The sequence below is a fragment of the Oreochromis niloticus genome, linkage group LG22 (assembly GCF_001858045.2).
Source record: "Oreochromis niloticus isolate F11D_XX linkage group LG22, O_niloticus_UMD_NMBU, whole genome shotgun sequence".
Taxonomy (NCBI): Eukaryota; Metazoa; Chordata; class Actinopteri; order Cichliformes; family Cichlidae; genus Oreochromis; species Oreochromis niloticus.
Window position 1 is genome coordinate 5,615,070 of NC_031985.2, and position 16,200 is coordinate 5,631,269.

The 16,200-nt window shown below is 43.5% G+C and overlaps 1 protein-coding gene across 5 annotated transcripts; it reads right to left on the reverse strand.

Annotated features, from left to right (window-relative positions):
* Positions 1 to 1,412: 1,412 nt before the first annotated feature.
* On the reverse strand, positions 1,413 to 16,144 carry LOC100707304 (polyhomeotic-like protein 1). Of its 5 annotated transcripts, none has more exons than XM_013276094.3 (15): positions 15,908 to 16,144; positions 13,972 to 14,096; positions 12,612 to 12,731; positions 12,098 to 12,169; positions 11,850 to 11,978; positions 11,606 to 11,770; positions 11,406 to 11,487; positions 9,565 to 10,541; positions 9,218 to 9,353; positions 8,938 to 9,128; positions 8,758 to 8,848; positions 7,837 to 7,924; positions 6,028 to 6,253; positions 4,256 to 4,466; positions 1,413 to 3,599 (listed from the first exon to the last, which is right to left on the reverse strand). In XM_013276094.3, exons 1-15 carry the CDS (start codon positions 16,110 to 16,112, stop codon positions 3,448 to 3,450), a joined length of 2,970 nt encoding a protein of 989 aa, XP_013131548.1. In that variant the 5' UTR covers positions 16,113 to 16,144; the 3' UTR covers positions 1,413 to 3,447. The 5 variants fall into 5 exon arrangements, with proteins under 5 accessions (XP_013131548.1, XP_019206534.1, XP_013131549.1 ...); XM_019350989.2 differs by having other exon boundaries at positions 6,028 to 6,235; positions 12,618 to 12,731; positions 13,972 to 14,099; XM_013276095.3 differs by having other exon boundaries at positions 12,618 to 12,731; positions 13,972 to 14,099.
* Between the last annotated feature and the right edge of the window lie 56 nt (positions 16,145 to 16,200).

Genomic DNA, 16,200 nt, shown 5'->3' on the forward strand with positions numbered 1-16,200 from the left:
TGAATGCTTTAATTTTTATAGCTGAGGCCAGCTCCTACTTGATCTCTAGATTGCATCATTACAGGTCAGGGATTTGAAGGATGTAAAAAGCCAAGCACAAAACTGCCACTGCTATAGGAGGCATGTGGGACCAGCACAAGAAAGAGAAAAAAAGAAAGATGAATCATCAGTGTGCGATAGTTATTGTTTCTTTATTTAAGTCATCCACCTGGAAACTGGAGCGGGGGTATGTGTTCTTGATTGAGAGCTGTGCTAAAACAGGCAGCTGTGGCCAGTTTGTTTGTGTTTGTTAGACCTCACCTCTGCTAACTGGGGTCAGTGCAGGGGACCTCACAACCGTTTTTGTGCTGTGGGTGTGCCCATAGCCTTTATTTATTTATTTTTTTAATAGAATTATCCGAAGAATAATGCATTTTCAACTGCTATTGAGGAAGAGCACCTTATAGATTCAAACCAGTTCTATTTCAGGTGTTCTATATACTAAAATAAAATATCAAAACCTAAAAATATCAAATGTGTTTTTGCACAAAAGCCTGTTAAGTTAAATATAATCATACCATGAGAATAAAAGCACAGTAAACACTATTATCAACAACTGCACCTTGGAGTGTTTTCAGATTTTAAACAACGTGTCTTGTTCTAAAATACAGACCATCCATGAAGTTTGTGCTTTACTGTTAGTGAGTGAAATTCTAGTGTTTTTAGGTCATCAGCCAAAGACTGATGAGCTCACCCCACGGTGAGGCGTCCCATGTCTGTCCACAGTTCACCAGTGTCGCTACTCCCCCTCTACAGTACTGGCCAAGTTTAATGAAGCTTAGACACAGTGATCACCTTAATGAGGCTTCACCTTGTACTCAAAGTCAAGGTCACGTTTGTCTCTCAGTGGATTTTAATTCTCAGCAAACCAACGACGAGAAGACATCACTTTCTTTCTGTGTGACACGCATTACAGCAACTGTGACTTGTGGTGGATGACGAGCTGGAGAAACTACATCACTGGCATAAGCAGATGTGTCTTTGCAGCTGTACGGTTTATCAACAACTTGTTAAAGCCAAACTGCTGTATGGTCCCAACATGGTCTCTACAGGCTCTGAAACAGCAACACGGCTGAGGCCAAAACTAACGACGGAGGCTTTAAAATGGATGTAGCTGCTGTGATCGTATGGTGTCCATTTTTCATTTACAGTCTATAATTTCATCACATCTGGGAAGATGTGGATTTTCTTTAAAACAGAACAACACCTCGGCCTGAACTCAAAGTGGTGGAGAGGAGTTAAAAAACAAAAACATTAAAGTTTCAATGATGCAAACTGTCCACTGATGATCTGTTCTGTTACACTTGGAAACCAGCAGTTTACACCCAAACCATTACTCAGACTATCAAACAACAAAAACCAAGCATCACAGCTTTAAAACAGTTTGATTATTTATTTGCATGATAGTATTAATTACCTCTTCTTGTGAAAACCAGCCCCTCCAGATTTTGCAGATTTTGGACATTATTGCAAGCAAAGACATTTGATTCCAAGTGGCTTCCTTATTTCTATGTATACAGATAGATATATATATATAAAAGAACATTTTTGCAGAATTCACTGTTCTTCTGTGAGAAAAGTGCTACTTTTTGGGAGGTTGAAGACTAAACGAACAACGCTGCAATGGTCTGATTTTGGACAAATGTCGTACAGGTAATCACAGCTGCATTTGTGGCTCACATCACTTGAAATGAGGCGAAATTCTTTTTTTTGGCGTTTAGAATATGCAGATTTAAAGACTCCAAAATCCTGGGGAAAGTGAAATATAAGCACACATCATCAAGATTATTACCTTTTTTTTTTTTAAAGGAAAAACAAAAAAGAAAGTACTGTAATAGCCACAGTCACTAACAATAAAGCCAAAGATAGCTAGCTAGCTAGAAAGGTAAATACTGTTGGTAGTTACACGCTATGTGACAAAGCTATGAGGAAGACAGCAAGTTGATCCTTGATCAAAGTAGCTACTATTCAGTCACGCTTTTTGGGAAAGGCAACGCATTTCATTGCTTAATCGAGAGTTGTAAAAAAGTAAGCGCCGATATAAAACAAGGAATGATATGAAAGCAGTAAAAACCGACAATCCTCATCTAAACCTATCGTTGTAGAGACTAGTGAGAAAGGCCACGAGGTTCACAGAGAGAGAACATGACAAAAGTCCTACAGTAAAAAGCTTCAAACAAGGCAGTCCAGCAAACAAATGTGCATTTAAATAGAAAGGCAAACTTTACACTTATTACAGTATAGCTTCAAAGTTAACTCATTCACACAGTCATTCATTCATTCAGGCATGATGTCTTATTTCTCCCACATCCATCGTAGGTCCACGTGTGGCCAGCAACTTTACTTGTTCATGAATGCAACTTAAAGACACTTTAAAAGTAACATCTTATTTTCAGAACTCCTCGCTGACAGCATCTCTCCACAAAACCAAACTGGCCTTGTAAGTGCACTCATGCAGACCAGGAGCAGCTGGTGGTACCATTTGAGTAATCTCGCAAAATGCTGACAGGTGAATAATCACAGAGTTGACGTGAACTTCTCTGGTAAAAAGCTTAAAAACAGTGAAAAGCATTCAGCAGTAGTGCTGATGTTCTCTGGATATAAAAAAATACAGTAAAGATGTGAGAAAAAGTTATGCAACGTCTGTATTTTTACTTGAAGTATGAAATGCTCTTTGAACCTTGAGGGATTAGGGTTTCATTTGGACTCTGGTGTTTCTGCAGCCAGTACCCTGTACTCTCACAGTACCCTGTAGCGCAAAGAATAGGCCGCCTTCAAAATAAAAGTGCCATCGTATACTCTTCTCAAATAATTAGAATGCTGGAAGTACGCAATGGCTATTTCAATGAAATTCATGTCTTTGCAGGAATGCTAAACTGGATAAGAAAAAGATTTGTGACTTCACTTTAAAAAACAACTGCTATAGAAGTGCTTTCCAAAGGTCTTCCTTCCAAATTCCTGTACAAAACAAAGCACAGCCGTTTTCTTCTGTGTGCATCTTCAGTCTTTTAAAGGAATTTTAACAAAATGAAAATAAATCACAGCCTCGGTCTATGGTCAGAGAAGATAACGAGCAAGTACTTTAGGTTCAACAAGTCTCTTTTGCAATTAAAATACATTCAAAACCTTCATTTATATTGATTTTGAGCAGAATTTGGTGGAACGTGTACCTTCATCGAAATAAAATCGCACATTTGAAGGATTTTTACAACTTGTGCGAGAATCTGATGTGAGCGGGACGAGATTCCACTTCTGCAGTCCCAGAGTCTTTGCCGTGTTTGGGAAATGAACTGTACTTCAAACATTCACCTGCAGGACTCCCGAGCTCCTTATCTGACCCACGGGCTGGTGGCGAATGCCCAGGGGGCTTCACTTTTAAACCTTGTGGATTTGTGGAAAAAACACCGGTCAGTCTCTTAGGCTGTTGATGTGAGCACAGATCTTGAGGGCAGGGCCAAGCTTGATGTTCATGGTGGACATTAGATGCTCCTCCTTCAGCAGCAGCAGCGCCTGTCCATCAATTTCCTGCGACAGGAACTGGGAGGCGAGATCCTCGCACCCTGAGAGGACGACGGATAAAAGCACAGATGGACAAAAATGCAAAGGTTGAAAATTCTGGTACATTAACATTAATGCAATCAGTTGTTCATGCATTAGCTCCAAATACAGATATTTACATAACAAATAAAAGCATCAGGTTTGAGATGGAAACAGATGAATTGCAGATTAATGTGTCACATTAATCTCATACCCGTGTATTTGTTATTTTAACTCTACAGTAATAACAATGCTGATAAACATGAAACATTAAATTTAAAAAAAGGACTGATCACAACATCAATTATTGCACTTGAATATAAAAGCAGAGCAACACAAGATAAACATCAGCAGTAACCAGAAACCAGCTAATTCAGGAGCACTGCCATTCATTTTTCCTCTTTACCCCCATTTCCATCATCTATCAGGAGTTCACAGATTCACAGGTTACACAGAGGGAGAGGCGCTGCAACGGCTTTAAAAATACTGGTGGCCACCATGCTACCCCTCTGCCTTCTAGCACACACGCCTATGGTGTCAATTTCAACATCCTACGTCACCTTGCCCTCGAGTTAACTCATTCAGAAGATAACTCGACCTCTGACCTTGACCGTGAAGTCGAGCCTTTTATCTTTATGTGAATCAGTGCTGCATGATAAGATCAAAAATCAGATCTAACCTTGCAGTGAGGAAATAAACTGTGACACTTCCTCCACGCTCCACTGGGAGGGGCTAGCAGGCAGGCAGGTGGGCGGTGGTGAGCTCTCTGCTGGGAGCGGAGGAGGCGGCTGGTGGCAGGATGCTGAGGAGGCCGGCGAGAGGGACATGGGGTCATCTTCATCCTCCTCTATGCTGGACTCCTCATCTGAATGGCTCGACTCTGATCGGCACTACAAGCGGAGTAAGGAAAAACAGCAGAGCGTTCACTAGTGTCCCAGTCTGCTTACAAAAACATGAACATCGGCTACAAGGACAAAACCCCGTCTGCATATTTAAAGATTAGAGCTGCAGAGACGAGGATTGTTACAGTTTATAAAAACACTCGAGATAACTGAGCACCGAGAGGAGATGGCAAACAATAATATAACTTTCCATCCAGTTGCTTCACAGCAGCTACCAGATGGACAAAAGTCAAAGTCATGCACACAAGTGAAAAACGCACATTCAGATCGATTCAGGTCTATTTTTGCTGTTACATGAAGTTTGTGTTGAGGAGTCTCATGCATTTGGTTTGGGGCCTGTTTGTAGCGATGGAGGAGAAATTTAAAGGGGACCTTTTATTCTTATTTACTCTGTATTTTTATTTGTTTACTCGGCATAATTCACAGTTTATTCGTGTTAATCTGGGCTTCTGGCCGGGGTTTCTGAGCTCACAGCCAGAGCTGTGTGCCTGAAATGACCACACTGGGGATATCTCCTCTGAAACAGAGCTTCAGCAGTCTGAAGCCTGAGCTTTGACTAATGGATTATTTGTATGTACACTGACATCATTATTAGAAAGATGAAAGAGATCCCGCCTCGCACAATTGTATTTGTGTGTCTTCCAGCTGTGTTGTTGTCCCTGAGCACAAAGCCAGATCTATAAAGAAGTTTAATGTGGTTACAAGTGAAGTTATTTTACAAAACACTTCCCAGGAAGCTGAAAGCTGCTGCAGAAGCAGATCGATTTGAACATGATAGCATCATCATCACATACTATTAAAACTTAAGCTGCACAACTTAAATTTAAGTTGCATTTCTGCCAATGGGATGATAGAAAAGTAATAAATTGACTCATCAAAGGTGTAAAAAAATATTATGTGTTTTGCAAAGTTAAACATACAAACATTAAAAATCTTTGGAGCCAAATAATTTGCACATGTCAACACTTAAAGGCTTTATTAAGAGGCCATTAAATTTGAAAAACCCCTTTGCTAAAGTCTGAAACCCATCAGACAAATCTCTGAGCCCACCATCTCGTCTGCTGGTTCTTCTTCTTTGAGCTGCACACAGATCATCAGCCTCTCTCTTACCACCTTCTGTCACACCAACGCTCTGCATGTCCTCCTTCACTACGTCCATGAATCTTCTCTCTGGTCTCCTGCTTTTCCTCCTGCCTGGCAGCTCTATATTCAACACCCTCTGCCCAAAATATCCACTAACCCTCCTCTGCACACGTCCAAACCACATCAGCCTTGGCTCTCCAACTGCATCTCCAAACTGCTCAACCTGAGCCGTCCCCCTGATGCACTCGTTTCTAAACAAATGCAATGCCTCGTTTGCTCTCCACACAGACCGCTTACCTGTGTCTGACCAAAGGCTATTTAAATGTGATCAAAGCAGGAAAGGCTCCAGTACAAGCACACAGATCAGTTATCAGCTGGGACCTGACTTCTAATTTTTGACATTTTTGATCTTGACAACGCCTGCAGCAATAATTTTCCTTGTAGAGACTGTATAATCCTGCCTCACCTTGGCAGGTACGGGCCTCCCTGCTATCTTGGCACTGGCTATTTCTGAGCTGGTCCTACGGGGAACCCTCCTCCTGGCGATTCCTCCCTCATCGTCCGAGTTGGAGAGGTGTCCGCGGCTCTGATCCCGATCTGGAGAGTGATCTTGAGCTTGACGCTGGCCGTGACCCTGCCGCACGCTGAAGTGCTGCCTGAAGCTGACGTTGTACCTGGGGAACCAATACATACTGTATCGTAGACAAAGAGTGACATATACGGTACTGAAGCCAAGACGAGCAACACAGTTTTTGTCTCTTTGCACCGTACGCGGTATATAAGCTATACACGTGTAGTGGGCAAAGGGACAAATACAAAGCAGAAGCAGAAAATGTAAAATCATAAGCTGACAACATACTGTAACAAACAATGCAGACAGCGCATTGTTTTCATACTGAAACATGTCACATAATAAATACAGTGTACATTTTAATATGAAGCACATTCAGAGGAGAAACAAAGCGTCCTCCACTGTACTGCGAGGTTACATGCTGCATGTGAAAGTGGATGAAGTGAGGCTATCACAATATGTACACACAGAAAAAAAATCATGAGAACAGAAAAACACACAAGCTGTGAAATTTACAGCTGGAGCCACCTGAGAATTCACACTAAAGTCCCGTTTTAGATACATTTAGTGGGTCACATCTTTAGGAACACTGGCTTTTAATGACTTGATTCTGACATCGATTCATTATATATCAGTGTTTCCCCACACACACACTTTTCTTTGGCAGCTCTGGGATTTAAAGTCATTTTGTGTCCTTTTTTAAAAACATGGCTTTTAGCCATTGGCTGGCATGTTCTCCCCAAGCTTGCATGGGTTCCCTCTGAGTACTTTGGTTTCCTCCCACAGTCCAAAGACACGGACGTTATGTTGTTGTCGTGACTCTAAAACGATCCCTCTGTTATCCTTACAACAGCCTGCTGACCTGTCCACGGTGTACGCAGTCTTGTCTCATCACAGCTGGGATAGGCCATAGTTGACACCATCTTTCATCCAACAGAACAGAAAACTGACAGGAGTACAGTCTCCTCACTCATACTTTGAAAGTTCACTTGATGCTAAACAGCTAGCATAGCCTGTCCTGTGTCAGATGACTAACCCTTCTGTTTCTGCGATACCACTACTGTTAACTTGGGCGCATGCCTTGTATTCCAAATAGGAACCCCAAATCCCAGATTACACAGATATATGTAAATATTAGTGCTGTCAGCGTTAATCTCGTTAAAATGACGTTAACGCCATAACTGCATTAACCCGGCAAATCAGGGACTGGACAGCGTCAACGCGCTAGCGCAGTTAGCTCGTTAACGCGTTAGCCCACGCACGGGGCGATCCGCAATAACTCGCTAATAGAGATTTGCCGCGTTAATGCAGTTATGGTGTTAACGTCATTTTAATGCGATTAACCTGCAGTTCTACATGCTACAGTTTGTAGATGGGAAAGCGGTCGTTACTATATAAAGCATTCATTTTCGATTTATTTAAGAAGGCACGCACACGCACGGCATGGCACAATTACAGTCTAGTTATGTGGGAAACACTGAATATAACGAAGAACTAAAGGCCTCAAAGAGGATTGAGGTTTTGAGCTTTATGCAGTTTTGTTTGACTTCAAGATATCCACATCTTACTGCACAGCATCTATGACAAACTGCACTGTAACTAGAAACAGACGTTCATCACTCGCACTGTGAAATAAGCTGAAGTGGCTGCAGCTGTTTGCAGTACAGTGATTTATTCTGTATATGTTTCATGCATTTGAAGTACCTCTTGGCACAAGACATGGAGCAGAACCTTTTGGTGCCTCGGAACTGGCTGGCAGGAGCAAAGTTTTTACAGTACTCACACTTCAGCACTGAGGAGAGAGTTTAGAGACAGAACAAGGCAGATGGTGAATAATACACAAACGCAAACATGTGGTATTATATACTCCAATGGGTTATGAGTGCCGGTCCACACACAGAAAATCAGACTGCGATGATATTTTCTTGTGATATCGCGCTGCCTGCGGTTTAGACTCAGAGGTGGGAAATTCCCAGCTTGAAAATTATAATTAAAGTCTTTATGCTTTCCTGCAGCCCAGCTCAAACAAACAGGGCAAACAAGGGTCATCTTGTTACACAACATTAAATCCCATAAGCCATGTCCATGTTATAATTAAATCTGGTGATGTTAAAGGGACAGATCACCAAAAAAATCAAAACAAAAAAACAATTCATATTGTTCATATTTTCCCTCCAATTCTCTATATTCATAATGCTCAAAATATTTTTATGTGTTTCAGTTTTTAAGATAACAGCTCTACCAAGGTCTGTCTTTAATGTACAGTACTGTAATATACTGCAGAGTATGGCAGTCACCGTGTACTGTATGAAGAAAAAACTGTGCAGCAAATCATGACCGTGTGACTTAAAAGAAGAAAATGAGAATCTAGCTAGAAAACTGGGCACACCAAGTTAATAACTAAAAATCTAGAGGATAATAAAACACTAACGGCCAAAGAACAACAACAAAAAAACATGTACTATGGCTAATGCACAGAGACTTCAGCAGTGCAGAAATCACATTTTGATTTTCCTTAGAGGCAACTTTACCCCGGAAACCTTACAGTAGATATTTATGATTCTGATTTCAGCCCTTAAACGTGTCTTTAAAGCAGCAGTGCTTTCGAAGCAGTCTGGCTGTTACCTGTTGCTGTGGTAACAGTCTCCGACGGGTTAGTGTCTGGACTGTCGTTAGTCAAATCTTCACCAGCCGAGTCCTTGACTGGACCGCAGACCTGTCAAACACAAATTCAGTTTAAGAATCAGTGACCGACAAAAAGAAGAAGAAAAAAAAACAAACAAACTACAAATCCCATGTACTCACAGGGAAAGGCTCCGCCCCTTCCTGGATCACAAAGCCCTCTATGAGGTGTGTAAGAACCTGCGGTTTAACCACAGCTTGAGGTGGCGGAGCTCTCTCACCCTGACCACAAGTCCCACGGGACACCAGCAGCACTGGAGAAGGAGAGGAGGCAGGAGGAGGTGGTGGAGGAGGAGGAGGAGCAGCAGCAGAGCCTGGAGAGGTGGAGAGGAAGATAAATACTGTTTTTCACCGTGTGTGCGTGTTGACAGTATTTTACAGAGATGTATTTCTGTGTTATTACCTGCATCGACGGGATTGGCTGGGACGGCCGAGGCATGATCTCTGACTGGCTGGAGCCGTGGAGGGGAGGGGCCATGTTCGTCGTTGGCTGAATTAGAGTCTGATTTTCTTTTCAGAGAGCCAGTCGTCTGTTTACTCTAAACAAAAAGTGCCAACAGATACAGACAGACACTGAGAGTGATTGTAGGATGTAATGTTTACACAAGTGAGGAGCAGTTCAGGCTGAGTAGTGTGTTTGTTTTAGTGCTACAACCCAAAATCACCATCTGTGACATGCAGAAATGTATGTGGGTTAGAAAAACATCAAGTCTGATTCACAAGAATCATTTAAATCCTGCTTCAGCTGACCTGTGGCGTCTGACCTCCTGATGAGTCTCCATTGGTGGTTACACCAGCTGACGCTGCTCTCTGCTCTTCGGTCACCAGGTGGAGAGAGAGGGAGGAGCGAGACAGTGAGGGGGGAGGAGATGAAACGGTGGAGGGCTGGGAGGAGGCGGGGCTTGAAGCCAGCTGTCCGTTCTGACTCTGTCCAGAGCTCTGATTGGCTTGCGGATGCACCTGAGACACCTGAGCCAAGGGAGGAGCCTCCTGGGGTGACTGAAGCGTCTTCAGCCCCACCCCTCGGCCGACGACTCCACCCTCCCTGGAAGCGATGGACGCCACCATGGTGAGCAGACTAGAGGAGCTGCTGAGGACGGCAGCGCCATCTTGGCTGCAGCTGCCACGGGCCAGAGCGAGAGCCTGGGCGTTTCCAATTGTGCTCTGCCTGGCCCCCACTATCTGCACTGGGATGTGAGGCGTGTGGGGAGGCTGGGCGGAGCTGCTGGCAGGCGGCGGGGCGGGCAGGATGGGAGGGGGGTTCCTTGAAGGAAGCTGGAGGGGCAGGCGGAGCCCCTGTAAAGTTTTAGGTTGGATGGGGATGGGTCCGTTTCCGTGGCCTGATTTCTCAGCACCGAGTGAGGTTTTCTGCAGAGGCTGCACCACCAGAGTCTGAGCGTTGACCGCTGGTTTGATGGTTGCCGTGCCCACCGGGTACCCGTGGGGCTGAGATGTGGCGTTGGATGTCAGGACCAGAGTATGTGCTGCTGTGGGAGCTGTGGTTCCTGTGGTGAGGGTTCGAGTACCGTGGAGTAAGAGCTGGGAGAGAGGGATGGAAGATGACGAGGAAGAAGAGGCACCGGAAGAAGAGACGGGGTGAGCTTTGAGATTAGTAGGCTGGGGGTAGGTAGGGATTTTGATGTGGGGTGGCTGGGGCTGAGGCTGGCTTGGTTTGGTGGGGGACTGAGGGGTAGACTGGTGAGAGGGCTGGACCAGTGAGTAGGCAGCTGGAAAAAATAAAAATGAAAAAATATTTAGTGACTCATCACATTTAAAAATGGCAGTTCACCCTAAAATTAAACACAGCTTTTCCTCTGACGTGACCTTATCGACCTTCCCCCCAACTAGCATCACAGCTCAGCTGATGAAAAACACCCATAAGCTCTGTCTTTATCACAAGCTTCCCATCACAGGTAGATGCATGCTTTATTCTGCACAGTGATCCGGTTGGTAGTGTACTTTATAGAAACAAAACTATTCTTACAGATTTTCCACAGAAGAACCAGATAGTCACTGTTTCTAAATAAAAACGGGTGTTTTTTGTTGGGGTTTTCTCTGTATTTTTGTAAAGCCTAACAATATAATTTTATGATGTAAAGCATCTAGAAAGAACTGTTGCTTTGATTTGGCACTATTTAAATAAACTTAAAGTGAACTGAATTTAAAAAACAAACAAACAAAAAAAACAAACTAAAAACTTCAGCCAGGAACACTTTACAGGATTGTTCGTGGATCTGAAGTCATTTAGATTTGGCATCGTCCTTTAAATATATAATATAGCTTATGAAACTTCAGTTGTTGTGAGCAACCTGCCATTAAGATCAGTTAATATACGGTTATGGGATTCCACTAATGGTAAGCTATATTTTTAGATTATAGAATCAATTGTGGAGGAGAAGCACAGTGCAGGTTATGTATGTTACATATAAAAGCATTGCACTGTTATGAATTTGCATCAATATTATAACTAAAATGAGAAAGTCCAAATTAAGTGTACGCTTCCGCACTTTTTGCCAAATCCACCACAGGCTCCATCATCATACACAACCAAAGCTCATTTATATGTTCAATTTCTCTTCTTTCTTTCCTACCTGAGTCACTTCTCTCTGGGGCTTCAGTCTTAACACCCACACCTTTAGGACCCGACACACCTCTCATGGCTAGATTCTGTACCTGATGATGGAGGCACAGAACAAATGTTTGGGTGAAAACAGCGATCTGTCACTTTGTTGCTGGAGAAAGAAAGAATGTCTCTTCAAGCCATGAAAACATTTTTATGTTAGCCACACACCTGGTTGTTATCAGATTGGCTGCTGGCAGAGGAAGTCGGAGGCACTTCCTGCTGCTGTTGCTGAGCCTGTGGCTGCTGGGCAACAGTTGCCACAGCAGTAGTTGCAGTGCTGCCGGGCATGAAAATGAGCTGGGAGGGGATAGGTGTCCTAAGGGAGCGGTTCACCTGCAGGACAAAAAGCCGTTAAAGCCAGTAAAATGCACAAAACTGAGCTGTCGCACATAAACCATCTGATCAAACTCACTCTCAGGTACATCTGGCCCTGCCCTCCGGTAGTCCCACTCAGCAGCACTGATTGGCTGATTGTGGATGTTGCTGAGGCACCCATTGGACGGCTGCTGGTTGTAGATCCTGATCCAGATGTTACATTGACCTGAAGAACAGGAATGTGCATCTTTAAGATTCTTTGTGGCTCAAAGAAAAAAAAAAAAAAGCGGTACTGATTTTGTGGCATAAAATTCAAAGAGCTATCGTTTTTGTATGATTACGTACTGCGGTTGTGCTGGTAGTCTGAGAGGAGCTACTGCTGGAGGGGCTTGACTGACGACTGGCAGCCAGAGTAGCCTTAAAAAAACAAAGAAAAAAAAACAAAGAAGAAAGGGAAGAGAAAGAGAGGAAAAAAGCAGCTTAAGGTTTCAATAAACTCCAAACAAAATGAAAACTGAGATGTTTACAGAGGCTGTCGTGTGGTTGATGCAAAATATGCTCAGCTTTGTTTCTGGCCACAAAGCCTCCATGTTTTACAACCCACAGCTGTCCAGCATCGACTGTACACGTGGCCTCCCCGTCTTTTTGTTGTGGTTTTCATGGGAGTTAATTATTGCATGCAAGTAGGTGGCACAGACGCAATCAATCTGTCTTATGCAAGGCTCTTATAGCGTCATCATGTATCGTTTTATTTCTTACAAGTTTTTCTTTGTGCTTCGCAAACAACACGTGCAGGATGTTTATAACTTCCTTTACTTGAAAGATACAAAGTGAAATTTGGAAATTAATTTGCACACACCTTTACCTGTTGCACAGCTGCCAGGTTCTGCAGCTGTGCTGCGTTGTTGATCTGCTGCTGCAGCATCAGCTGCTGGAAGTACTGAGCGGCATTGGGCTGCCTCTGTAACGCCTGCAGGGCCTGGAGGGAGGAGCAGATGGGCAAAAATGAAAACTGAAGGAGGCACAGCATTTGGAGAAGGAGAAGAAAGAAAAAAAAAGGGGAGGGAGGAATGGAGCATGAAGGAAGTAAAGTGCTGTGAAAAGATGGGGATGGAAAACATGACAGCAAAGAGTCAGAAGAAGACATGAAAGAGTGAGAGATGGAAAAGGAAGTGCAGAGAAAAATTGAGGGGAGAAGAGCAGACTGAGAGAAACGAGTGCGGAACGAGCAGAGAGACAGCAAAGCTGCAGAAACCTCCTGCCAGCTGCCTGATGTATGAGCAGAGGCTCGTACAGTAATAAGTCGGGGGATGAAAGCGAGCGCGGCGGGCTGGATTAGTGTGTGCCGGGTGACAAAGACAGATGGCCGTGCAGGGTGACAAAAGCCTGAGAAAATAACACCGAGCCTCCATCACACCCAGCACGACTCGGTCTCTTTTCTTTACCCCCCCGATTCAGTCAGTCTTCATCAGTTTCTGTCCATCGGCTAACACATGAATCAGAAATTATAAAGACAAATGAGCCACACACTTTCTGTCCTCGCTCACGCGCAAACAGTCCGTGTTTACGCCGCAGCCAAAACACACTTTGGACACGAAAATAAAAAGTGATATCATCATTTTCTATTAATTTTTATTACAATTTTGTTTACTGGCAGGATGCTCCGCCTACAACACCGTGAAGGTTTTGCCACAGGGAGCTATTTTACGTGTTTCACAGTGTGTCTGAAATGAGTTTTAAACTACACAAAGAACCAAACACTCCCACGAGTCCCTTTTTTTAAAGTCTAGACCTGAATCTAGACCTGTATATGTGCAATCTAATCCCCAGGCATGCAACCTACTTTTAGCCCAACAATAACAACTCGAAAGCAGAACAATGCACCATGCTGCTGGGCTATCACCCTCAAGGTATGGTTCAAGCGTGAGAACAGATATTAAAGATGCTAAGGGTCATTAAAAGCCACCCCATGAAGCTTATGATCACTTCTTACTCCCCTTTTTTTCACATTTACAAACAAGGAAACTTATTTCCTGCTGAGGAAAACATACATTTTTAAGTGTTTTAAACATTTTTAACGTGATGCCCTTTTCCCTCCTTTGTGTACACAAAAATCTTGGCACACTTGGAATATAACTGAGGCACACGACTATGGAAATCCAGTTAAAAACTAACACATATGTTAGTTGACTGTTATATTAAAATGATCTTACACCTACCTGGACCGCCTGCCTTTCATACAGAGACATGGAATTCATGGGAGAGGGGCGGGAGCTCGTCCCAGACGGAGCGCTTCCATTGGTCGAGGCCCCCTGCTGGTTCTGCTCTCCGTCTGTCTCCATGGCTGCTGAGGAGACAGATGAGGCGTCCGTCAGTCAAACACAGGATGAAACAAACACCACTTTCTCTCTCTGCGAGAGTCTGATGGATAGAGGAGGAAAAAAACCCCACACCTGTCACTGTTCCTGACAAACAGCAGACCTCACAGAGTCGAGATGCTGTGAAACACTTTTTACAGCGTGGATGACTGATGTAGTTCTGCTGCTGGTTATTTTTAACACTTTCAACATTTTAAAATGTTTTCATTTTTTATGGCAGAAAATCACAACGACTGAGTGTCTCGCTGACAGCTGTTATTTCCTCTCGCCACCATGGAGACGGACACAATGCTCCACAGAGCAGTTTACACCTTTAAAGGGTTTCCATCAAGCTTTTCCTTTTTTCTGTCAAACACACACACTATAACGGATGGATTTAATATAGATGTTCACATTAAAGATTACGTATACTGCCCTCATTATTTGAAACTTTGGTAAAGTATATGCAGTTTTTTCCTGCTCGGATCTGTAGGATGTCCAAATAAGGGGACATCTCAGTCACACAGAAGCTCCACCGACGTCCTGTTCAAAACTTCTGCTTATGAGGGGCAGCCAATCAGCAGAAAGTTGACCTAAAGGGGCAGTCGATGAACTGATTGGCTTCACCAAAGACCAATATAAGACCGACCCACCACATTCTTGTTTTACATGCTGTGGACTGGGCTGTCACAAGTATTGTGGTAAAAAAAAAAAAAACAAAAAAAACCCACATAATAATAATAATAATGATAATAATAATAATAATAACAATAATAATATTCTTTCCATACATGCAGAAGGGAAACAATTGCAAAAGAAAGACATCTGTCAAATCTATTCTTACTTAGTGTTGGAGTCATTTTGGCGAATGCTTTAAACTCAAAATGAGAGAGTGTGCAGGTGGAAAGGATTCTGCAGCCATGCACAAAACTCAGTCATCTATGATATTAAACACGTGGATTTTTGACACAATATTGCCGTCATCACCTTTGTCATCAATGCATGGTTACTGTTACACACTAATCTGTGTGTAAGAAAAAGCAAATATTTGCTGTAACATATGAACCTCAGAGTGAAGTGATAAAAGACAGAAGTCTGTGCATTTTCTTCTGATTTTTGACCATTTCATAAACAAATGTGTGTTTTATCCTTGTGTAAATTAAAGATCTTCATTAGATTTTTTTTGTTCCGTTTTGCAGGTCTGGACATGCAGGAAAAGGCCTGAAATGTGTGAGGGGATGAAGATGGCAGTTGTAAAGATATAATTAACTGTAACATGCAATTTAAAATGTACGTTTATTTCCTCTTTGCAACAGTTTATCATGTTAAGCAGGTTTAGGTAGGAAGTCATTATAAAGCATTCATTTTCGGTGGTTTTTTTCTGCACAGGAATAAAAGGGGAAAACGTGCTTTAGTACAAAGGCTCCTGCATGAGAAACATTTCCAAAAGCATCGCTCACACAGCCTTTCTCCATCTACTTGACCACCTTACAGGACTTGTTCAGACCAGGTGTTCACAATCATTTTTTTTAATTCTTGCAGTTTCCTTTATCACTGCTCCTCCTCCTCCTCCAACCATCCTGTCCCAGCACCTACAGTCTGCCTCCGTCTCCAGCCTCCACCAGCTCAAAAACAGCCACCTGAGCAGCTCACACAGCGCTAACGTTAGCTAGCCATCCTCCATGTTTCAGACCAGTTAACACTGGATCCACCGGAGGCTACTCCTAGCCTCCCGCTAGCCCCCCCGCCTCCACCGCTGCTGTCTGGCTCGTTAACGCGGCTCTCGCTCCGACCTTACCGTCACCGCTCCGGGTTCGTCCGGCTCCTCCTGCACCGGCTGCCCGCTGCAGAGCGACACCGAGCGATGCAACGATTCGCCGGGCTTCTTGTCTGCGTTGTGCCCGGTGCTGCTGCTCTTTTCGCCCGTCTTCTTCTTCTTCTCCGTGCAGGACGCTCGAAGCGGCAGCAGCAGCAGCAGCAGCACTGATTTTACTGTTCTGCATAAATTTGCAGCTGATGTGTGGAAACGCCTCCTTTTTTTTCTGCTCGGCCCTTTCCGGCGCTGCACGATGACGGAGCAGGACGGGGACA

Excerpts from the sequence above, each read along its gene's own strand:
- LOC100707304 (XM_013276093.3), bottom strand. The coding sequence starts at position 16,112 with ATGCAGAACAGTAAAATCAGTGCTGCTGCTGCTGCTGCTGCCGCTTCG. Across the intron at positions 9,129-9,217 it reads AGCCAATCCCGTCGATGCAG|GCTCTGCTGCTGCTCCTCCT; the intron begins GTAATAACACAG and ends CCACCTCTCCAG. Across the intron at positions 7,925-8,757 it reads GACTGTTACCACAGCAACAG|TGCTGAAGTGTGAGTACTGT; the intron begins GTAACAGCCAGA and ends CTCTCTCCTCAG.